Source organism: Synchiropus splendidus, chromosome 8, assembly GCF_027744825.2.
Source record: "Synchiropus splendidus isolate RoL2022-P1 chromosome 8, RoL_Sspl_1.0, whole genome shotgun sequence".
Lineage (NCBI taxonomy): Eukaryota > Metazoa > Chordata > Actinopteri > Syngnathiformes > Callionymidae > Synchiropus > Synchiropus splendidus.
Window position 1 is genome coordinate 10,208,821 of NC_071341.1, and position 25,667 is coordinate 10,234,487.

Sequence of the window (25,667 nt, forward strand, 5' to 3'; positions counted from 1 at the left end):
CGATTGTTGTAGTCTGAAGAGCCTCTGCAGTGCAGCTGAACAGACCAGAGCAGCAGCACACAGAAAATAGTTTTTTTTTTGAATACGATTTTCTCTGTCACGCTGAAAGATTTTTTTGTTTTTTACACGTACACTCCCTGCCCATTTTTGGAATTAAAACGCGCTTTACCAATTTATTAAATTATCGTTCGGCATCTATTTCTTCTTCCAACTAGAAAAACTAAGAAAAGTTCAGATTTATATTAACCAAGATAACCAGCCACCTGAGCGACGTAAAATATTTTATAACTTTTAAATAAGTTAAAATAATAATATAACTTTTGCATGGGTACCTACGCTGTATGATCAAATTTAAATTTGAAATACAATTGCAAAAAATAAATATTAATAAATGCAATATAAAAATAAAATATCATACAACAAATCCCATAATGCAGCTGGATATAGAGTCCGACCAAATATACCAGGTGTGCCACCAAACCCCGTCAAGAGGACTGTCATAGATCGATGGCGAATGAGCTTTTGTGAAACAGTGTCCTCATGTTCAGAGCTCAGTAGGCGGCGATCTTTGTTAAAAAATGATGTGAGGTCTCAATGAAACGGATGTTCAAATCCAGCAGTGCCATGCAACACTGTTGCATAAAGCTTGAAATCTTACTTGTCAAAAAAGCACAAAAAAAAGACGTTGACCTCAGAACGACACTTACATAAACATCATTTTAAATTATTTCTTTATTTATATATATATTTATTCATCTCAGTTTGGTTGATATTCTTTTTAAACATTGTTGTTGCACTTTAGTATTTTGTACTGAACAGAAATAAACGAAACAAGAAGGCAAAATTTAATCCATTTGGAAAAAAAAAAAGAAAAACCTAAGTAACAGAAGCAGAGCAGAGCTGGCTTGTTGAGGTGGATTTGGAGATGAAGCGTAGGGAAGTCTGTATGCAACATAATAGTTACTTATCAGTCTGATCAGGCAGATGTGTTTAAAGCAGCTCTCGCCTCGGCACAACACATTCTTCATGTGTCGAATCTTCCACCGTCTCTTCCTGTGAGCCTCTGAGATTTCCACACGTCGTCGAACAAGAAACAACTGTTGGCTGCTTCGCGTCAGATGAGGTGGTGCCTGCAGTCTTTACCCTACATTTGGAACAAAAGACTTAAAGTTTAATTTGCTTCCTCTGACGACACTGGCCCCTCACATCTGTTGTGACAACAGAAAACACGAGGCGGGGGTTGAGAACCTAACAAAGCAGAGGTCACCGGATTTGGAAAATTCAAAGCCAAAACAAAAGCAAGATGAACATTTGAATAAGTGACATAGGTCCATCCAGATTCATTGCTCAATCCAGGCACCCTGATAAACAGGAAATGTTGTGGTGCAAATGAAAAGCACAGGCGCAGCATGACGTCAACAACTTTTGTTTTTTTAAGCATATAATAGGCCGACCGTGCAAACAGTATCTGTGAATTTGGCCAGGTCAACCTGGAGATCTACTCTTTGAACTCACATTTTTCTGGCTGGCAAACTACAGACTCAACACCAAGGGGCAATAATAAAGGACAAATGAGAGCATTGATCAGAACAGAGTCAAGGATGCTTGTATCTTTGAAGTCCTCAGCTGTGGTCCCCAGTGCTGTGCTTTAGCCTGACTCAGCAGAGGAAACTGAGTAGAGATTTTGGTAGACAAGATGGGCACACGTTTCCCTGCCAAAAAGCTTGTTTTCAACATCTGCTGGAAGTCCAATTCAAAGCCATTGACTGGAGGAGGGAAAAGTTTCCTTTGACGGTTGTAGGAAAATCCAAAAATGAGATCAAGTCACTGTTAATAAAATGCAGCAATTCTCTACTTCCAAGCTCAGTGGGAAGAAAAGCAAGGCAGACATTTAAAGAGGGGAACTAAAGATGTAACGGTGGAGTATTCGCCGGTGTGGTGGCCAGAGGTTTCCGTCTGTAATCCGCTGCGATGCTGATGCGATAAAACATGGTAGGAGGATCACGGCAGACCATTTCAGTGGGTTGCGCAGCAAGGGTTGAGATGTGGGTTTGTCCTCCTCCTCCACACTTGTATTGGATGTTTTGATATGTCAGCTATTTTACAGGTTATTCCCTTTGTATGTTTTTTTTTTTCTTCCTTCAAAGTCTATGTAGCACCCAAACCAACCCAGGCGACACCCCAAAAAAGCCTGACCCTGTAAAGCCTGCAACAACACGCTTATGAACAGAAACAGGCTCGACATCAACATGAATGACAGTCACAACAATAACAGTTGAAATGATTCTTTGAAAAGCAAAAACTCTCCTCGTATTCAAGTGTCAATAGAATAATATTAAAACAAATAAGAACAATCGTTTCACGACACAGAAAGAGCCACGTCCCTTCTCTGTCCTCTTTTGGCTAGAAATCTCATGGTTTACAAAAGCAAAACAATAAAGCATCAGAAATGACGGATGATAAAACGATAACACTGTAAATAAAAAAAAAAACAAAAACCAAAATGTCTGACAACATCTAAAAACATTACAAAATAAAAGGATACAGAAAAGCAATAGCGATCTATACATGGCAAACTGTACAAGAAAAGGGAGAAATTTTTGGTAAAACCCACAATGCAATACGTCGACAAGGATGAGAGGTTAAGGAGGATACATGTAAAGGGAGAAATAAAGAAGGAGGAGGGAGGGGGAGGAGTCATTCTCGAGAAGACTGGAGAGCGTCGATAGCTTGAACCCAAAGTGCAGTATAGATAAAACAATATTCTCTTCCTTTCAACAAATAACATCTCTTTTCTTTAATTATAATAATATCCATTATAATAAAAACATCTTTTACAGAATACAGTAATAACTATATGAGTAACAATGATGGCCATAATGCCACCATGGGCATTGTGGAAAAAAAAAAAAAAAGAAATGAAATGTACAATAAAATGTCAACTCCAGAGCAAAGGAGAGCTGGTTTGTCACGACGATGACTCTGAGCTCCATCTTTGGAGAGAGAGAGAGGTTTGGTTGCTCGGTTGGAGCACGACCTTGAACACGACAGCAAGGGCGACCATTGATGAGATTACAGCTCGCTCCAGAACGATCTGCTGCAGATGACAAGGAGCGGACTGAAGCTCAGAGACGTGCCTCCCCTCTGCTCATCCCTTTTTCGCAGTTATGAATGCAAAAAAAACGTGCGCGCACACATTCGCACAATACTTTGGATTTGTGGCAGCACTGCTTGTGTTTCTTTGTGTGGTTGGACTTGGTGTTCCTGTTGGTATACAACTGTGGCGATCCTTTGGCCTAGGAGGCACATGATGCAAACACAAGGGACCACGGAGAGCAGGTCAGGAGGAGACAGGCTTGGGATGGAGGTCAGGATAGGATGTGGAACGACAGCACACGCACACACTATGGGAGCTGGGATGGAGACCTGGTCCACGCGGGAGGATTGCTGGATGTCTTTGCAGAAAATGCTGGCACTTTGACCCTCACTATCCCAAGTGGCACATGTGACCCCGCCGCTCCTTTGTTTGTACCCACCCACCCACACACTCCCACTCTCTCGTACTGACTGCCCTCCCACGGACAGATGGAGACAGACTGATGAACGTAAGGTGCCCCTGCCGGAGCAGGCGGTGGCTGTGGTTTGGCGTGATGCTAGTCAACTCAAGTCAACACAACTTAGGATGGTTGATATGGACCAAAGCACACAGGGTTCACCTGCAGGGAGACAAGAGCAAATATAAGGTGACGATGACATACACTGAAAACTGTGCTGATCAACCACATTCACATTCTGAAACACACATATGATCTGAAAAAAAAATTCTCACCACAGACATAAATCCCTATTAATGATCATTTTAAGCAGGACCTGTAGACCTGTTTTTTTTTTTTAAACCACACGATAACAGATTTGATGTTTTCCTCTCACAAAAACTCCAATTTTAGATAATTCTAATTATAAATCCTACTTGGGGTAGTTAATTTTTGTCTCCAAAATGTTTTTATTTTAACAGTATCACAAGCTACTGAGGGGTGTTGAGGTTAAGCTTAACAAACCCTATCTAACTACCAAAAAAAATGGCAAATAGAGGTGAGTGGGAATTTTCCTGCTGGAGATCTTCAGCTGGTGCAAGGGTTCGAACGTTGTCACTTAAAGAAACTTTGTAGCCGGAATGAACGTGTGTCGAATCAATGTAGGGCAGTTTTGTGTAAAATGTTGACGCCATTGGTTTGTTTGTGTTCAAGATATCTTGGAAAAATGATTGAAAGAAGTGAAAAAGGATTTGGATGAAAATTCTCAAGAGAAATAAGGAATAGAAATCTTGGTGGTGACACTCATCACCTTCTAGATCGAGGATTTGTCCTTTTTTTCATTATTATTGACGTGCCCCAGACTCATTTCTCTGTTACTACATTTGCAGAAATCCTTAGTTCGACTTTTCTGGATTCTTTGACAGAGCTTCAGTCATGACACAGTGTTCTGAATGAATGTTAGGGGTTTGAAAAAAAGGCATTGCGAACAGATTTTTTAAGGATACTTGGTCAGGTGGAGATTGAGTGCTTTTCTACTTTTACTGATGAAATTACAGAAAATTCAAATGAATCTGTCAGGTGTTTATTACTAGTGGGACTTGTCTGGCACATGTCAAAAATGACTAAAAGGGGGAGGATTTAAATGTGTTCAATAATCTGGAAAAGCAACTCTACTGCAACTAAAGTGCAGCACTATCTACCAATGATCAGTCAATAAAATGATTGCGTAATGACAACAGTTACCATAGCAATGAGAAGTTTATACCTAATGTTTTGTTTTGGCTGCTTACCTGCGCTAGACCCCTGCTTGCTCCATGCTGTACTGCAGGTCAGGGGGCTTGTAGCTGAGGAGCATGTCACTGGTGCAGGAGGAGGGGTAGCAGGCCGGTGCATGGAGCTCTCCTTCAACATCACACACTATTGGAGAATAGCAGTTATTGAAGGTTTTCTGTTTTTGATCTGAGACAGAGTTCCGGACGGACCTGACTCTTCCCGCTGATGCAGCTGCTGGCTTCCCGTCAGTGATGTTTGGCTGAGAATGTCCGACATGCGAGCGGAGCTGAGCGCTTTGCCAGCCAACAAGCTCATCCCAGACATGGGCTCAGACTGATCCTGTTAAAATAAGTTCATGAATGACAAATTGAAACACCACAACACCCAAAACATTCATCTCTAATAAGAGCCCTTTTATCTGTTGTGTCCGTAGAAGGAAACTTTATTATTATTTATTTAATATACATGTTTAATAGTGTTTAAGTTGCTCTCTCATAATCACGTCTGATCAACTGAACTGTCACGTACATAGGCATCATCACATGTCTGGATGGTGTGGTGGCGCTGCAGCTGTCCACGGGACCTGTAGTTGTCATTCTGGGAGCCTCGTGAATAGCCGACGCCATTATGATCCGGCACCTCCATGGCCTGGCCCTGGGTTCTGCATTCCACATGCTCTGGTTCTGAAAGAGGTTCATGTCATTCACAATTCAGGTGACAAGTTTTGGTGATGAAAGTTTACCTCTACTTGCAGAAGCTGGCCGGATGAAGCCGTGTCTGTGGGTTGGGGAGTTGTACGGCGGGGTCCCTCCTCGTGGGGGCCCGAGAAGCTCATGACCTTCCACAGCCTTCGCCAACAAACCCTCGTGCGTGTGATGGTAGCCGGTCTGCAAGTCATCCTCCTCCATGCTCTCCGAGTGAGGCAAGCTGGGTGGTGGATGCTGTGGCGCCTGCTGGACTTCTTGGGGCTGGATCTGAAGGAGGTGATGGTAGTGTTGGTTTCCTGGACCTCCTTGAGGCGCTGACTGTTCCAATGTCTCCCCCTGACTCAGCTGGCGTAGGAGCAGCATCTCTCCATATTCCTGCGGCGCAGCACCTGGGGGAGTGGGCGGGACAGGTCGCGGGCTCTGTCTCTTCAATAGCGCAGCTAAGTCCTGGGGTGACAGCCGGGGGTCGGCGTGGCCAGTCAAAGAATGGCGGGGAGACAGGAGACCCTGCAGCGTCGGCGTCACATGCTGTTGTGGGGGGCGGTAGTCCAACGGAGTTGGGGACAGCAGGGCCTGCTGTAGTGTAGACGGGGTGCCATAGTTGCCGGCGCCTACTGCCCCGCTCTGGAAGCCACCATCGAGGCCCGGGACGTTGAGGGTACCCTGTATGTAGGGGTTGTATGATCCAACCACACCAGAGGGGCCCCTCGAGCCAACGTCACCAGAGAAGAGGTTGGGATTAAACTGGGCCTGGTCATAGGCAGACGTGAAGCGGCCAAGGCTCCGACTAAATGAGAAGATAAAAAGAGTGAATTAAAACATGCTTATATTTTTAAAGACAAGACTGATCAAACTAATTCACATCTTTATACAAGGTAAACAACCAAGGATTTTCACTGAGAGGAATCAAAATAAAGCACTAACTCGACCTAGTACATAACCAAAAAAAAAATTAAAAAAAATCCCAAGCCCAGTTTCAATAAATAACCATGCCTCTCACTGAAAACAAAGAAAGCTACACACTGAGGCTAAAATGCCACAGATGAAGGAGACAATCTCTATATGCACCAACACAGCAGCCAGTCACTCACCCAAACACAATGAGGTGGAGAATGTGTTGATGACATCCCAATGAGCCCATGGGAGACACTTATAGTATCATTGTTAATGAAGAAACTTTGTGCTCTAACAGTCCACATTAATGCAAAATGTGTTTAATCTGAACAGATAGCGAAACTACAGATAAAAGTCCAAGCAGCAAGATATATGGGGGGAGAAAGAAAAAGGTTTGGCAACCATCTGCAGGTGACGTGGTAGACGATTGGGTCACCTGTGGGTCTCTGCGTTGTCCGCACTCAGCTGCTTCCCAAGGACCCTGTGTCCGCATGGTGTCGACAAAAACCCCTGCCTCTGCGACCCACCTCCCAACTCCACCTCTTGCACCTGAATGGTCACCTGATTATAAACAGACGTTGGTCAGTTATCAGTGCAGTGGTAGACTGGGCCGATGAATGAATATTTCTGAATGATAAATGCAAGATCACCTGCTGCTGTTGAGGTACACCCTGGGTCAGTGGGACAGAGGGGCGCACAGATGTTGCTTGCTGACTGGGGGCTAGGGACACCCTGGGAAGGCTGTTGGGAGGTGGGCTTCCGCTCTGACCTTGGTACAGTGCCGGGGCACCGTGCTGGTACTGTACAGGTGCTGGACCTGAAGCAAAAGACAGACAGGCACGTTTTAAAAATAAAGCATGTGGGGTCATTTTCTATTGACGATCATAGAATGAGAAACCTTAGTGGAAAAACTGGCAAACATTGTGTGACGAGACAAGAGAGCAGGCGAGGCCCAGTGGGAGTGCTGCTGCCCTGCAGGCTGTTGCATCATGAAACAATACTCCTAAAACTCCCAAACTGAGCCAGCAAGTTTGACAGTGCTGTCCAGAGGGTGACTTAGTCAAATTCACATTCCACTGCAATGATATGAACATACACACATTCCTGGGGCAGAGATGCTGAAGGCACCAATCGTACACAATCTAGCAGTTCTGGTGCCAATAGTTCCAGGTTGAAGGACATCATATTGTGGACTCAAGAGTGCACAGCTTCACTGAAATCCGAGTGCAGTAGTAGGGAATGCACTTTCAGATTACACCTAAAATGTGAAACACCTCGCTCACTTTATCCCAGCAGGAATAGAATATAGAATGTGAAAATTCTTAAATGAAAAACACATGATTTCATATTTAAAAAATATTGCGGTGGGCAAGTCAATATATGACAGATGAGCTACAAACCATGCGCTTGCATCATCCCTGCAGAGCCAGGTGGAGAGCTCTGGTTGGGCTGTCTGAAGAGGTGGTTGCTGGGATGAGTTGGCGGAGGGCTGGATGGCTGGATGTGCAACCTGAGTAAGAAAGAGGATATTGTTCCATCAGAAAACCAATTCTGAGGGATGACCTTAATGCACGCAAAGACTTGCCGTTGCAGCTGGTGGGTGAGGTGACTGGGCTGGCTCTCTCCATGGCCTAATGACAGACCCTGCAAGTCAAGTGACAAGAAAACCCTATTCACTCACATATCGTGCTGTTGTCGTTTGTTTTCTGTGGTAGGATTTTTAAATGATCATGTTTTGTTTTTGATGTTCATTGCTAATAATTAATGTAAAATGGCTAAATATTTTTTTTTCCAGACAAAATAAAAAACTAAAACATTTAAAAAATAGCCGTTTTTCCATGGTTCTTTTTACAAGATATTCATCACTTTAATTGAAAACATTCACATATTTCGTATATACATAAAGAGTCTTAAAATAAATGTCCCTCCCTGAAGTTTTTCCATCACATTAAAGCTTCTTATTACCCTGTATTTAGGCGGGACAGTCACGGTAAATCACTTGGCCTCTGAAAATGTAACTGCCACCGTTATTTATATATATATATATATATATATATATATATATATATATATTTTTAGATATTGTTTACCACTGACGCACTTAGAAACAACTATTGCATTAACGGACACAGTGAACACAACATAAACTTCATAAGGTATGAAGAAGAAGGAGAAAATATTAATATAGTTTTAGTTTAATATAGTTTTCTTTTGAAAACGACAGGCTTCAACATTGCAGAGTAAGGCCCAACCCACGACCCTTTGCTTAGGTTCCTACCTGGATTTGCTGGTGGAGAATTTGTTGCTCTTGCTGGTAGAGTATATGCTGTTGCTGGGTGTGCTCCAGGAGTCGCTCATCCTGCTGGGCCGCATACAACTTCTGGAGCTGCTCACACTCCTATGGACAGAGAATATGTGACTCCAGCTGGAAATATTTTACACTTTTCTATTTTGAATCTCAGATATCTGACTGGCTTAAATAAAAAATCTTGGGTGCTGATGTCGAAGTTTTAAGATGTCTCTTAAGTTAAGGTGGACTCTCTCTTTGACTATATTATCCTTCGCAACACAGGATCATGAGCTTTGTACATCCATGCATGCACCTCCCTAATACACTATTCATGCTTCTTCTACCCACATTGCTCCAACCAAAACCCAACTGTAATTAAATAATAATTGCAGTTATTACACCATCATGCAAACTCAAAATAGACAAACAAAAGGCATCAGACAGGGGATATAGATGACACGCTGACAAGATTAGATGTACCTGCTTCAGCTGCTTTATGAGGCTGCTGTTCTCTAACTGAGCCTTGAAGGCCTGGATGGTAGCGGCACCATCTGAAAATCTTCTGACAGGAGAGAAGCGCTCCATGGGCAGATGAAGGGTGTTGCAGTCCTTGTAGCTGGATCTGAGGAGGATGTGAACACACGGAGCACACACGCACATGATTACAATGACCCAAACATTCAGTCAGACAAACGCAGATAACACAGGTGTGAAAGGTTTAACTCGGAGGTTGGCTTGTGAAAAACAAGGCCACTTTTTAAGTTACTCAGATATCTGACTCAAAATGAGAAGATTTGGACAATGACAGTTAAAATAAAAATGCCCATTTTAATTTATTGAAATATATTTATATTTCAGAGAAAATACATAATTTGAGTTTTAGATGTCTTCTGCAAAAGAAATAATTCAGTACTAACAAAAATCCAGAAGAATCACTCGGCAGCTTCCATCCATGCTGAAAGCTGCTACTTTATTTGAACCTTGAACCGATGTCATAATGAACTTCTGTTTACAACCCTATGTGTTACGCGTCATAAATAAGGGATGGTGCAGTAATCACTGAGAAGAGTGCATTGAATGTGCATGAAATGTTTTCAGTTAAAGTATTTGGTTAACATTGAAATATTCAAAAGGTGGAGTTTAGTATGATAATTGAGTATTAATGAAGTGCTGTCTGAGAATTAAACACTTTATTGCGGCAAGAAGCATCGCTACATGTAAACAAGCCAAGTTGCAAAGATGAAGCCTGGCGTAGTTACTGCTTTACACAAGCAGAGAGTACAAACGTGTAGCTTCAATCTGAGCAACGTTTGTGTGCTCAGTATGAGCATCAGAGACAGGAAAAGAGTGAATTTGACTAGCTTAGATTCAGAAATGGAAAATTCGTGCTCTGAAGATGTTTAGTTGTCTAACCGAAAGTGACGCTGTTTCTGCATGTAGTGACAGCATGTCTGTTAGCACCTCCAGTCAACAAGCAGCACCTGAGCCGACGCGTTGCTTCACCGCATTCGATGACAAGAGCAACACACTGCTTAGTACAACAGAGATAGTGTGAATGTTGAAGAAAAAAGCCACAGGAGATAATACAGCTAATAGCGGTGGATGCTGCACTGGTATTATCCTGCTGTTAAAAACAGTGATGATGCCCAGCCATTAACACGGCTTGAGAGAGGAGGTGACATCACAATTTAGATGAGTGAATGTCCCTTTTCTGATTAAAAGTATGCCTTTATCTGTTACCTTTTTCAAGCTAGCACCTTTTGAAATAGCGACATCAATATTCAATAGTTCATTGAAGAAAAAGGCTGGTGCCTACAGGGTTAAAATACAATTCAAGGAAACTTTCAATGAGCAAATGATTCAATGAGCAAAACAAAAACAATACAAGACATTTACATGGATCACAGCATCATTACTGCCAAATTCAAGTCAAAACAAACAACCCAGCAGTTTTCTAAATCTATTATCCATTATTATAAATTTCCATTTCAGACTCATACACTCCACCACAATATGACAAAAAAAAACCTTCCAATGAAGAAATAAACATCATACTAGTGTGTGTCTTAATACACCCCTCGTGGTGTACTATACATTTTTAGCTCAGTGCGGGTGTGTCCCCTCACCGGGTGTGTGAGTCGGTTGCCCAGACCACCCTCGGGCGGGGGCCCTGGGGTCGCTGTGACTCTGCTGAGGGTTCGCCATGCGATGTGCTCATTAGCGCGTGCGTTGTGTGCCGCTTGGAGCGGTTCGCCAGGTACCTGGGCCGCAGGGAGGGAAGAGGGTGGGGATGAGGGGGGAAGACAGGAAGCAGCGCTGGTCAGCTCTCTGTCCTCATTGGCTAACAGGGAGGGGACAGACCCACCTCCTCCTAAATTTGCCAATAGGTGTCATGATCAATATCACGCAGCCAATAAGAGAAAGCCAGTGAGATCACAGCATTTCTTCATGAACAAAAGGACCAATGAAGAAATTATTTTCTTTTTTTTCCCGAATTAATTTTTGCAAGCTTTAAAATTAGGAAGGCTTTGTGAGTACAGCTGAGAAAGAATAGATTGGCGCTCACTGAAATGAGAAAAGGCCAAAGCGTTTGACTAAAGTGGAGCCACAGCACGGCAGGACTTGGTTTTGGAACTGGAGAGAAAGGCACTTTGCAGGATGGTATGGAAGGAGAGATGGGCTAAGCACCACAGCTGAGAGGACACCCCCGCGGAAAAAAAAGCACAGCAGCCAAACACACTCAGCGAGGACTACAGGAAGTGCTGTCGAAACAAGGCTGGCTGGAATGGACTCGGGATGTCTTGCATCACCAAACTACTGAACCAAGATTGACATTTACATAATTATCTATTTGATAGTCAAGAGTCCTATCATCGCCAGTCCAGACAGCACCCCTGTACACTAGTTCCCACCACCAAAAGCCCAAGGAAAGTCATGTTTACCTCTGGACAGCTTCTTGATCTGGCTCTCCATCAGATCCTTCTTCATCTACCGGAGCTACAGCAGGGATTGGGTGCTGATAGAAGATTAAAAAAAAAAATGATTTCGTGGACACAATATATACGTTTTTGCCTTGTTTTATACATACAGGACTGGCAACAAGTGGTGATGGCCCCCGTGGTCTCTTCAGTAGCTGCGCATGCAGCTGTATATTAGCCCCACCATCTGAAGCTCTTCGACCCAAAGGACCCATGCCATTGAGTAACTGCAGAGTGGGCGGCTGCAGTAAAGACTGCTCCTGGAGAATACAAAAATCAATAAGATTATATTAAAGCAAAAAAAAATAAAAAAATTCAAAGATTCTTCATGGCCTGCAGGGCTTTTCCAATATCACATCGAATGAGGTTACCTTGTATTCAAGCTGCTGTGTGGGCTGCAAACTTTGTGTGGGCATGAGGGTGTGCATTTGGCCCATTATAGGAGCCAGAGGAGGGAAAGTTGGCTGAGGCACGGCACCTCGGGGGAAACCTGGTGGTAGTTTTTGCATGTCTTCCTGCATTTCTGTCCTGTAAAGGAAATCAAGAAACATTTTGCAACACTAAACCTTTAGCAAGTAACATTTGCTGTACTCGAAAATAATTGAGTGGCGTGCTAACCTTTGGTCTGGTACTCCAACAGTGTGCCGCCTCATCGAGAGGTACCGTGCCATCGCTTCAGGACAAGGCTCCTCTCCTTCATCGCTGTCCAACGCCATGCTTCCATCCGGCTGAACAAACACATGTGCTTAGAACCCATTTGTGGCCAACATGCATTTAGCATTCAGAATTTCTCATTGTTACCTCAACAATCTGGTTCTCTGGATTGATGAGCTGGACGTGGGGAACTGTCATGCTGACAGGATTATTCTGAGCATCCACCTGCAAACACACAGGCCATGGGATGATTGCACTAATTTTCAAACAATCCTCTTAGAGCAGTGACAGATGTGGGTTAAGCCAGAACAACCCTGTACAGTGACCTGGCACGAAGACCACTATGTGAGCTAGTGGGCAACAAACCACTCTCTTGTTTTAACGTCACAATAAAAACCTACCTGTATGGGATTGAGAGGATAGCTAATGGATCTGGGTGTTGGTGGTGCCACACGCAGGGTCTTGTGTTTCTTGAGGCGGTCAGCCAATAAACTGTAAATGGCACTGAAATGATCGTATGCATCTGTTTGTAGTGACTGGAGAAAATGAAGCATGGCAGAATGAGTTAGTATTCATTGAAGATGCCACTAAGCAATTCAGCAATGCACTAACCTGAATTGTACGCTCGCGGTCCAAGCCCATTTCGGACATGGCAATTAGCACCTGGTCATTGATGAGTTCAGTCTCCCTCTCAGTCTTGACTTGCTCACACTCTACTATCAACTAGATGACAAGAAGAGGCCATTGAGTTAGAGATAAATAAAAAGGGAGACTTTTTTTGTGCATGTTTTCTTGAAGACTAACACCAATGACCTCTTCAGAAACAGTCATTTCACCCCATTCATGTTCACTTCCTTAGCTAGGACATGTCTCACCCGGTCAAAGTCTGGGTCAGGGTCCCCTTGTTTCATCCACTTGTTTTTACAGATCTGCTCCATTGTCAACCGTCTGCTTGGTTCCAGCACCAACATATGTCTGATCAAGTACTCACAGTCTGCGAAGACAACAGGTTCAACAGGTGTAATGTGGCAAAATGGCACAGCAGAAAACTGGCAACAAAACATGACCTCTTCGGATATTACTTTTCCACTCTTACCTGTGGACATGAAGAAGGGAATGCGGAACTTGCCACTCAAGACTCGTGCTCGCAAGTTCTGTAGAGTGCTGCCGTCAAAAGGTAGGGCGCCACAAACCAAGACGTATAACACGACACCTAAGCTCTGCACAATGTAAGCAACAGAAAACAGATTTGTATTTTTGATCAGTTGAAATTACATCGTCACTTGATCAACTAGAATATACAGAGGTTGGACAAAATAATGAAACACCTTCAAGCTTTTTTAGCTTGAAGGCGTTTCCATTATTTTGTCCAAACCCTGTATATATACACACACACACATTTGCTGCCGATCACCAATAACGACCACATAAATTGACAATGAATTTGTCATCAAAATGATGAGACCTTCTGTATGCATGATGTGAAAAAATCAACTTCAAGTCATTTTCAAAATCATTTTGATTCAGACATGTTTTTACACAGCTCTTCAAGATGGCAAAAATAGAAGAACCTTGCTGAATGCAGCAATTACTCTGTCAAAAGGACCAACTGAAAAGAATTTAATTCGAGAGACATCGCAGGTGAATCTCTAGAGACTGTGTGAGGTCCGTGAAATATTTACATACTGTAGCGTGACTCCGAGACAGAGCACTGCATTTTACGAAAATTTCCACTCCGGATGTTTTCAAAAGTTTCAGATTCAAGTGGCTCACCGACGCTGCACCTGACTCCTGACTTTTGTTTCTGCGTAAACGACACCTGAGAAAGGCTGCTCATCAGGTTCCGTGAAATTAATCATGATTTTATCATTTCGAATGTCACAGTCGGACCCGCTGGTGAGGAACCAGCGGTCTCACTGTCATGAGCCCAGAAAACTCTGTGCTCCGCCAAGTGCAGCCGCTTTAAATGGCATGTTTAATTTGAAGGTGATTCCCTGTGCAGCCTTTTCCTGTCCATGTGCTGCAGGATGCAAACTTAACATGACAGATTGAAAGAAGCTCCACAGCAGACATGCCGCTGCTTAGTGAGCAGCGAGTAGAGAGGAGCGGACGCATCACAACCATCAGAGCACCAGCTGTCACACATGATCAGTTGTTGTGATGGGCAATGACAGGTAGTGATCAGTATTCATCCATCACACTGAAATCGGCCGATCATGATCGGTGACCGATTGATCGGAGCATCCTGAATATAAATACATGTTGAATGATATAATGAGCCAAATCATGTCACTCACCCATATATCTACTTTGGGTCCATCATACTCCTTTCCCTCAAACAGTTCTGGCGCAGCATACGGCGGGCTGCCACACCACGTCTTCAACAGTTGGCCTCTGCTAAACAGGTTGCTAAATCCAAAGTCTGACAGGAGACAGAGGAAATGATTAATGTCACCACATCAGTTTAAGTGGAGGAGAGAGAAGAATGCCTCCATTGTACATGTTGGCACTTGCCTTTGCCCACAAGTCCATTGACTTATGGGCACCAAATGATGTTTGCCTCATACCTGCGATCTTGATGTTGAGATTGTGATCCAAGAGGAGATTCTCTGCCTTCAAGTCTCGGTGAACAATGTTGCGGCAGTGACAGAAATGGACGGCTGCCACGATTTGTTTGAACTTTTTCCTGGCGTCTTTTTCTGCCATGCGCCCATGAGCAACTAAGTGATCTGCACACAAATCAATATTTGGAGTTTGAGTGAACTAGTTTTGCCATCGTACTTCCTGGGGCAGCTCAACACCACCAAAACACAACAAGAAATATGCTTTCTACAGTTTAATGTTACCCATCAACGTTTTAGAATGTTATTTGGAAACATTGAAACAGATCAGAATACTAAACTAAAAACTCCTTACCAAATATTTCTCCACCGCTGGCATATTCTGTAACTAGATAGATCATTCTCTCAGTCTCCATGACCTAAAGAAAAAAACAAAAAAAGCAAAACAGAAACCTCAGCCAACACTCAGTGATGGGTGGTTCACCTGTTACACAACAGTATGAGTAAGAGTGTTTGTTCAGACAGAAGGCTCTAAATATTGAGAAGAAAAATGTCATTTTTCCATGGTAGTATTCACCTTGATGGTGTGTAAATAAGCACTATGTAATTAAATGAAAAGAAAAAAATATCTCGCCAATCAGTACATGCAAACAATAATTAATATTTAACTTCTTTCATTTACTTAAAACTTTTTCAGAAAGAAAAGTAAACATTTAATAGAGTAACCGATTGAATTGTAGATTCTGTAGTCCATGAAGATGTTTCAAATTGTTTTTGCAGCTAGCTAGTCTTCGTGAGAAACTTGGATATGAGTGCATGGTTGTTCGTATGAAGAAAGAGAGTGCAATGTTTTTAATTTTTATTATTTTTTATGACCAAATTGCATGAGTTGTCGTTCCTTTTTCTGTCATTTTTTTTCTTCCTTCCAAAGTATGGTGAGATACAAGCGATAAACAGAGAAAGACAGTAGCAGAATACAAAGGAAAAACCCACACTCATGAGTTAGTCATGGGCCTGTACCTATAAGCATGAGTAAGAACAAATGCTCTTTTATTCTCTGACTGCTGGATCTCTGCAAGATGTTAACGGTGGTGTACCGCTGCATCTTAAATGTGAGCCACCACTATCATAAATGGTATTGAGCTCGAATATCGATATCGAGTTTGAAATTTTAGTATCGTGACAACCCCAGTTGTGACAAGTATTGTTATCGACACACATCAATTAAAGGACCATATGAAACTCAATAGAGGAGAGAGTGGACCGTGTTTCAATTTTACTGTAACTAAGCAACAGGTATTGTGTAACCACTCCAAACACGTGTGGTTATCATGGAAAGTTTGACTGTAATGTGAGAGAACCACTTTAGTTGGAGGTTCTCTCAACAATTTTTTTTGACATCAAGTCAGAATGACTGCATATGTGGGTAACAGCAAGTGTGTACCTGGTAGAGGCGGATGATGTGGGGGTGCTTCAGCAACTTCATGATTTGCACTTCTCTGAAGATCTTTTTCAGGTTCTCGTCATCCAACTGGGTCTTATCCACTATTTTTATAGCCACCTAGAGATGGAGAGACACCTTGGTTAATTTCAGAGGAAAGGCCTAAACAATTGGGCTAATAAACAAGATTTGCATTCAAAGAACACATTCACTGATATCGGAATGAGCCTTGAGCCTTGAGTCCAGCTTGTTTAATGACTTTTTGTTATAACTGAGCTTTGAAAAAGGAGCCTAGCTGTTTGAAGCGTGGCACTCAAGTTTTGACAATAACGACTGCCGGAGATTTTCCAACTTGAACACTACAGTATATGGACACCAGGGGCAACCTTGTCTATCGTCGCAATCCCAACAGATAGACATTAGCCTAAACAACTCAACATTCAGCGGGAACATTTAACAAGATCACTCAGCTAGCATGCGCACAAACAAGAAGCTCGAGGACATCAAAAAGCACCAACAACCATTATTAACTATATTAACCACAATCATATGCAAGGAGTAAGACTTGGATTAAGACTGGACGGACGTACAACGTTCTTTCTTTGTTAATATATTAATAGGTTGTCCCCCCCCACATTTGTGTGTTGATGTCATGTTGGAATAACTGGAGTGTGTGTCCAAGCGGTATTTTAAGCTTGAGCAATCTATTCTTAGCACTGGCTGTCATACAAATTTGGTAGATGCCATATTACCCTTCATTTAGAGACACATGCTTATGAATGGTTTTAACTGGCAAACCTCAAAAGACACAACAATTATTACTACATGTGGAATAACAAACACGTACAAAACAATACTTGACAATCAGTCCATGTCGTAAATCTACCTCCATTTCAATTTTTAGACTTAAGACTTTTTGAACAGAGCAATTTTGGAAACAGCTTAGCAAATACATATCAAAAGTAAACTGGTCATTGATATTTTCGCTGGTCTCTGATTCCAGCTGGAGATGAATATAGATGCAGTAATATTTGAGGTGCCTAACCAATGTCAACATCTTGTGAAATGGGAATTGAAAATCATCTCTTTCACATTTTACCATTTGCCAGGGAACAATGCTCTCAGAGGGAATGAGAGCTTTTTGGCAAGACTCAGGTTGGATTAGTATTCTGCCTCCAAGTGATCATGTGCTGCTCGCTTAAAAGGGGTCGCTGTGGAATCAGCCTGTCAATTATCTCTGGTTTTAGCGCATGGAGTCCTCCAGCTTTGCTAGTCATCCCGTTAGAAGCAGTAGAGTTACGGTAAAGCAAGTAGCACTAGCAAACTCAAAGCAGGCAACTTCATGTGCAGAAGGGGGAAAAAACGACACAATCATTTGTAGAAATCACACTCCACTACCAGAGCATTCAAAGATGAATACCATTAATGAGACTGCATGAGCTGTGTTTGCAGAGACACAACTGCAACTGTGTACTGTGATCTGATAAGTTGCACTTCTTCTCGAGCTAAGTACACTAAGTGTGTTGTGACTTGGAGTGTGTACCAAAGCAGCCTTGGGCGCTTCCCTTTCCTCAGCACTCCTGTTTGACTCTTTTGATTTTTTTTCCTGAAAAGGTTTTGGGTTCAGAGGCAGGCACAGACTCACACAAGCATGACAACATGATTTTCTGCACAATATCTGAAAAGGTTTCAATTCAAAGACATCTTGTGAAGACTGAACTTGTGCACGAAATACTTAGGTGCATTATCCATATTATTATAGGTCCTGTATGAAGTACAATGTCAAGGTTCAACTCGTGATCCACAGCACTTCTTCATCAAAACAAGCTGTTGTGAATGATATTAGAATGTTGTTTTAGTTGTGCATGCTAAGTACAATAAACAATTTCTGACGATGGAAAAAGAAATGCAAAGGTAAAGGTGTCTTGCTGAGAATCTGTTTACTTCCCGCCAGTAAGGATCCTTGTCAAGCTCTATCATTGCAACATACACAACTTTTGTATACGTCTTGGAATATTACCTTCATTATCTTGTGTTGTGTTGCGGGGTTCTGCAGCGTACCCAACACTCACCTCTCACTATGGTCATGCAACTCTCAAACATGAACAACTTTAACAACAGTGTGTTTAAAATAGGGATGCACTTAAAATTCGTGCTGAAGTCAAATAAAATATAAAACGCTTGGCGAAATGCTGAATATCCAATGTGGTTATGTGTTGTTTTTTTTTAACATTACATAAGTAGTCGAGAACACATTAACATACATGTTTGTCAAAGAAAGTTTATGTTAAGATAATTGAATATTTATGACATTCTTTTTTATATTTTAGATTTTGCTATTCAAATAATAGAAAAACAAACACCATTTTCCATTATACAATGGGCTGATAATGTAAACAGAAGGCTCTAGATAGTTAGGTTCATCCTGCTATTCTCGCTCTTGCATGCAGTGTTGAACCTGTATGCAGACTTCACACGTATCACACCTTGCACTGAAGCATCGCGCATGATACACGACACCTTGGCCAATAAAGAAATGGTCAAATAAAGAGGAAATGGGTGATACATGGGTCAGAAAGTCATTTCCACTCGAGTTGGACCCCTCCTGTTTGGTCACCAGTCAACCGGGCAGCAAGTTTGGGGAGATGGTGCTATCACCGCTTAAAGTGGAGAATTGTTTTAAAAAAATCGTGGCGAAAACCCCCGCCTTGGGAAAACTTGAATAATGAAAGTAAAATTGAATTTAAAACTGTGACTATTAGTAAAATGCATTTAAAAAAAAAACAATCAAGAAAACAATACGCCTCAAGATGGCAGTAACATCTTGAACTTGAAAGGCTATTGACGTGCACCTTTTATATTAACATAAAAAATTATGAACCTCCATATGATAAATCCCACATGGAGTCGGCCAACTTATAATACACTGTGAGGGACCACAATTAAATACAGGATTATACAAGGACAAGTACAGCACACCTAAGTCATGTACAAACACAGACAGAACGCAACACTTCACACTTTGTGTGCTTTTTAAAATCACCAAACAGATATTTAACAAGGAAATTGGTTCCTGTTTTAGAGCAAGTCAACAGAAGAAAAATCAAAAAACAAGATTGTTTTTCTCATAATTATCAGTTGATGCTGGATCATCAGACAGAGCCCCGGGAAAAATTTTATCACATGGTATTGCATTCAGCCACACGAGGTGCCACAACTAAACTCTTCAACTCGCGTCATTCAAGTGAAATTCACAGAAGCAGTCCTAATTTCACTTTTATTGAGGTTCTGTCTTTAAAGACAGCATCCATGTTGTTCGTCCACATTGAACTTTGATGCTTTATTGAACATAAGCTTGTTCATAAAGGTGACTGAATAAACAGAATAACCACAAACACGTGGTGTTTTCCCCTACAATTGGAAACAATGTGATAGTGTTAAGATTATATTATATTGACTTTATTCTTCCCACATTGTGGTTCTGGAATGTTGAAAATCACAAAACGCAAAATGCTATGGAGAAGCAAGTGAGAGAAAATAAATAAAACTATGCAATTAAAAGGCTGAAATGAAGCTATAACTTATTATATTTATTAAAGATTATGACAATTGAACGGTCTTCATTATGCACCACCAGATTCCGAACTAGCTTTGTGGACGGTATGTAGGTGAGATTTTTCAAGTATGACTCAAATAGTTTGAAAAGCTCAGTTTCATTTAGTGAAGCTTGAAATTCAGCACAAATTAAACCTTTGAAGAAGGGTTGGCAATATTTTCACCTCAGAAACTTCTTCATTGATATCAACAATCTACTGCATTTGCATGATCATAGTTTTTACACCTCAACATTAATGTCTATCACTTCACAAAATGTACAAAAAAATAGATCAGACCACTGATCGATGCTGGGGTTCACCACCCACACTGGTATTTTCACAGTGTAGGCGGTGAAATCCCAGCAGAGGGGGTTAAACTCCAGCGTAGGTGACCAGTATTCCGCAAAAGTGCTGGGGAGAACCCCAAGTATTACGTAATAATTACTACTAGAACACAATAACAGAGGTTACAAAAAGGGATTACACCAAACCCTTATGATCCGGATTAGCCCATATCAGACAAGTGAGGCAGATGCAAAGACACATAACCTTTCCTTTGTGTCGTCACCAAATGTATCCATGAAGAATAATCTAGTTGTGCCAAACCTGCGTAAAAAAAAAGGGTCAAAGCAGGGCAGGCCAGCAAAAGCTTTACCATGCAACTCTTGTATTTAGCACGTGCCGACACAAATGAAAGCACAATGGTTGTATGAGTCAGCACAATGCCTTAAAGAGATGTTCTACTAGTGTGTTGTGCACAAGTGTGAGCATGGAAATGACTCAGCTAAGGGTGCCTCACTGGTGACATGCCACAGAGAGGGAAAACTTGACAACACATCCATTTGAGGCTCGCTCTATGTAAAATGTCATGTTCAACATTCTCAAGTGTCGATGGAAGTGTCAGACACAGATATCTTTACAAATAATCTATCAGCCAATTAAACTCTGAAGTGGGAGATATGAACACGCAGCGCGATGCCTGCACAACAACCTTTCGTGAGCTAAAAGCCCCAGAAACACAGCAAAGCTGTGAATGTTAACAGCCACATAGAGTTCTATCACAATGAAGTATTGGATGGATCCAAAAGTCACAAGGCACATTACTCAGGCAATTTCACACTACTACAGTATTCCCTTAGTGGTAGCACAACTAATATCTGATTTATATTACTTTCTGTTCTCCCAGTCTCAACTGATTGAATCGTAGCATTTATTTTTTTTGTGAAGGTCCTTTCATTGCTGCTACAGCCATGACATGAGATTAGAGGTGGTGATGAGATGGTAGTGAATCAACAATGAGCCAAAAGATATGGCATGTGCTAAAAAGTGTAGTAACAAGCCTCAAACAACATCCAGGCCTTCGACCATTGGAACTATTTGCCACATAGAGCTCATACTCTTGCCTGATAAGACGTGGGGCTCAAGGGTCAGGTGATGTGCTCCAAACAACCCTCCAGTTGGTGTACAGGCCTTGCTATTTCGCTTTCAAAAATGAAGGCAGGTGCCTCTGTACGTTAGCATTAGTGGCCAATTCTGAATCATCAGCTACATGGCATGGAGTTAAAGAATAAAGGGCAACTTCATTCGTTGCTGTTGTCACATGGACAGTGGTTTTTCGGGGGGAACCAACATTTTTTTTTGCCAGGGATGCCCATGCTCTATTCTTAAAGGAGCGTTTCACATTGCATTAAAATGAAACATCACCTTAAGGAATGCCGGATGTGGAAGAACAATGTAGGTCCAGTTATTTTTTTTTAATGTGAACCCAATACCATAAATTCGCAAAATCTGCTCATACTACTGGACTGCTGACCATGAAATGCTGGTCAGAGACCAACTGACTTAGGTTCCGCCTCCTTTCGCGACATGTTTTAAGTGAAACCACTGTTAGCTATGGAGGACTGTCACAAGTCAGACTGAGATCAACACTCAAAAAATACACAGCACAATTCTTCCAGGATTCGAGCTTGCTTGCCCCAACCAGTGAATCTATTTTTGTCAGGAGCTGGTGTCACTGAAGTGAATCCAATGATTTTGTCACATCCTAAAACATCATTAACCCATTTTTGAACAAATTCCAGTATTAAATTTTATGCTGGTCATCACAAGAATGAAAGACAAATACATGAACTGAAGGAGGGAGAGACCATCTCGAAAGGAACATAACACTCCTCAAATCACAGCATCTCAGTTGGGAAGGAGTGAAACGTGTTTTCGGGTTCGCCTACTGCAAAAATGCAGCAACAGAAGTCTTACCCAGTCGACACTGAGTCAGTATTTTTCTGTTTTGTTTTATTACTATAATTACAATTATTATTATTAAGAATGGTTTTGTTCAAAGCTCCACAAAACACCAATAATGATTATGATGATTAGTACTTGTGAGTCACTGACTGTGGAACAGTGTCACTACAAATTTTTAAACTATAAAACTATAAGTCAACGTAACATGATAAATACCTTCATTTAAAATGATGTTTTCAAACAAACCCACACTATTTGTATGTGACATTAAAAATAAAAGAATTCACAAGAAAATTAATGCACAATATAAATATAGATTCAATTGGATGCCCTTGAATAAAAACTGTTTAAACACATTTTGATATTGAAATCGCCCAGTATGAATCTTGGTCTTGTCATTTCCCTAGACTCAGGATGACACATTTGCATGAGGACACAGACAAGCACAGATTGGTGTCAAACTCAGACAGCAAATCCCTAATTATAATCTTGGACTGTCGTTGGTCGGCAATATGATTCTGAAGCAGCCAAGCTCTCTGTTAACAACATGGTAGTCATAACAGGTTATCAAAGGCCTTCAAAAAGAAATACTACAGGACATACTGATCCAAGTTTGTTTTGCCATGAAATGCCACTACGGCCCGTCAAGTCCTCTGGATATTTTGGACAAAACAAACCAAATGACCCATCTTTGCCTATTTGTGCACAGTTGACGTGCATGCACTTTCAAACCAGGGCTGAAGAATTTTGGGAAAAAATTGAATTGCAATTTATTTTGACTATACTGCGATTGTGATTCAGCATGTGATTTTTTGACATTGGGAATTTGTTTACTGCACTATAAATTGAGCACAAGCAACAAATCATTCTATATTACGATCAACACAAAACCCAACAACATATAAACCAAAACAGTAAGTCAGGCCTAGATAGCCTTGTTACTGAACTGTAAAAAGAGAAACCTTTCATACTGTAGAATAATAACTTGAGTTTAATTTTCATTTACTTAATCTAATCTAAAATCAGAGGAACAAAGCAGTGCAGAAAATGAAAAATAAAATGCATAAACACAAAACACTGACATACGGGGCGTCTATTTCTTCCAGCATCTAGACAGAGTTCCCCATTAATATAGCATACAATGGACCACACCAGCAAGGAGTCAGTTGATGGAAAGCAGAATGCATCTGATACATTTTCAATGCTGGCTGCACTTGATACTTCACTCCACGGACAACAAGGAAAGTGATCAAATGCAGAGCAGGCATGTGAGTCATGGGAGGGACAATCCAGAAAACCTTTGACTGGTATTGAATCTCTCCTGCTTGGTCATCAGACGCTGGTGTCAAAGAGGAAGTCACGGTGCAGCGCCTCTGTGATGAGCGTAGCAGAGAAAATAGTCTCAAGCGTGCATCAAACTAACACCTTTGACTGAAAGCTTGAGCATTTTTATTGCTGAGTCCCTGTGCTGATGACCTCTAATATTACCCTGACTTTGATGTGACAAAGGAGCAGACAATAAAAAGAATGAATTGATGTTGTGACACTATTTTACCTTTTAAATACAGATCAAGTAAGAAGCCATTGGGATCTACAAGCTCATGGATTGCGACAAATTTCACGTGGGATTGGGAGAAACCACAATAAGCAATGGTGGTCGTGTATTGGCATCACTTGATATTCGTTGCCTGTTTGTGGACACGTGTTTACTGTTGCCTGTTTAGAAACACACCATTTAATGACGTACGTTTCCCTGCCCAGTGCAAACGTCACCTAGCAATTATCAGAAACCCCCACAACAACAACAGTCAAGATGAGCATAGGTAGCATAAACAGTTTTACTTCACTATGAACAGTTACACTCCACTGTGAAGATAATACAAACGTCCCCAGTGAATGGAGGAGTATGAAGCATGCTCAAAACAAAACCCAGGTCCTGCCGTTTTTTCATTTCACTACACGACGAGCCCCCCAGACCACTGAAGTTTATGGTACTGGGATTGCTGCTGACAAAACTACACTTTGGTGTGTTGGCATGTAGCGAAAAGAAAGAAGCTAATGAGCTAAAAGGGCTAAGCTAACTTTTTCATCTTCGTCAATACCGTTCTCTACGTCCTCTGTTGCACTGTCACAAATTATCCGCAGGCCTTCGAGGAATCATCCAAGTGGTGTATTGGTCATGTTGGCAACGCATGTGCTTATAGTACAGGTGTTTATTTTAAGTCGGAATGATGCGCCCTTTAGATGGACGCCCCCCTGAACAGGCAGCGGTGTCACCAGAGCGCGCTGGCCGCTGAGTCTCCGGAGCCTGAAGGCCCCGGCGTCATCCTCGGTAAATGAGGGAAAAGCCTTGAAATACAACAGTGACAGCCTCTATTCATTTGTTGGCAAGAGTTTCACAACAGCTCTCTTACCTTGGCTTTGGTAATGATGTGCGTGGCTAGTTTGACAACCGCGAAATTCCCCTTGCCAATGGTCCGCTCGATTTCGTAGTGGCCCACTCGAGCTGGGGGGGGCCTGGTGGCCGAAGTGTGGACAGAATTGGTGATGCACCCAGCGGCTGAGGCGGTCCGACCGGGATGGCTCATGCCGGACGGTTGCTGGGCTCTGTTCTGAGAGCCCATGACTGCGTGGGTCGGTCGGGCAGTTTGCGTAATCCCGGCCGCAGCGGACCCAGCAGTACCTCCGCTTGACACGGCCGCCATCTTCTCGCCTCTCTGCGGGAACAACAAGCAGCCTTGCGCAGCGCGCATCTCGGCCACGCCCCCGCCCTGCGTCATTTTACGTTAAACGCTCCTCCGCAGCGCCCTCTCTAGGTTGTAACCATGGGAACGATGAGCGTAACAAATGACTTCACTCGCAGAAACGTATTGTGGTTGCCATGGCGACAAAGAAGTGCGCATTATCTCCCTGCTTCTCGTGATTCGTTTTTTTTTTCTAGTCCGAACTGCTGCACAGTGTGTGATGGGGAGGTTTCAAAAGCCTCAAACTACTGTTACACCAATACACACATAACTAGTTGCGAGTTCAAAAATGATCAATCGCGTTAATACCTACACAAATCACGATTAAAATATCTCCAATATAGGGATTCAACAATGGTATTTAGGTGGGATTAATTATTAAAGATGAATCATGGGGAATAACTTTCCTGGGAAGCCGACCTTCCACGTGGTTTAAATCTGGTGAATTTCATATTGTAATATATTAGCACATTAATGCTGCACGGTTGATATTAAGTAGGACTCTTCTATTAAGTGTTTCGTGAGCTCATGGTCGGCGCACGATAGGTTTGTGGACACTACCACACCATGGTTGGAAGGTGTTACTGCGTCCAGTGGTTTGACATTGCTGTCGTTTACAAAGCAAAGCAAAGACGAACAAACAAGAGTTATGGGATTTAATTTATTTTTGAATGTTGTCATAAGAGCAGCTATTTTAATATATGTTTTTATGTAAAAAAAAAAAGTATATTGTAACAGAACAGAACTAAT

At 42.0% G+C, this 25,667-nt stretch overlaps 1 protein-coding gene across 2 annotated transcripts; it reads right to left on the reverse strand.

The window, feature by feature from the left end:
* Positions 1 to 1,423: 1,423 nt before the first annotated feature.
* On the reverse strand, positions 1,424 to 24,909 carry sik3 (SIK family kinase 3). 2 transcript variants are annotated; one of them, XM_053872912.1, is made up of 26 exons: positions 24,588 to 24,909; positions 16,337 to 16,453; positions 15,248 to 15,311; positions 14,899 to 15,060; positions 14,629 to 14,753; positions 13,428 to 13,551; positions 13,207 to 13,325; positions 12,944 to 13,054; positions 12,733 to 12,867; positions 12,479 to 12,556; positions 12,296 to 12,405; positions 12,049 to 12,205; positions 11,788 to 11,937; positions 11,642 to 11,715; positions 10,826 to 10,960; positions 9,180 to 9,321; positions 8,688 to 8,807; positions 7,995 to 8,053; positions 7,810 to 7,919; positions 7,060 to 7,226; positions 6,846 to 6,970; positions 5,551 to 6,302; positions 5,337 to 5,491; positions 5,018 to 5,147; positions 4,826 to 4,952; positions 1,424 to 3,716 (listed from the first exon to the last, which is right to left on the reverse strand). In XM_053872912.1, exons 1-25 carry the CDS (start codon positions 24,876 to 24,878, stop codon positions 4,831 to 4,833), a joined length of 3,834 nt encoding a protein of 1,277 aa, XP_053728887.1. In that variant the 5' UTR covers positions 24,879 to 24,909; the 3' UTR covers positions 1,424 to 3,716; positions 4,826 to 4,830. The 2 variants fall into 2 exon arrangements, with proteins under 2 accessions (XP_053728887.1, XP_053728888.1); XM_053872913.1 differs by lacking the exon at positions 10,826 to 10,960 and having other exon boundaries at positions 24,588 to 24,898.
* Between the last annotated feature and the right edge of the window lie 758 nt (positions 24,910 to 25,667).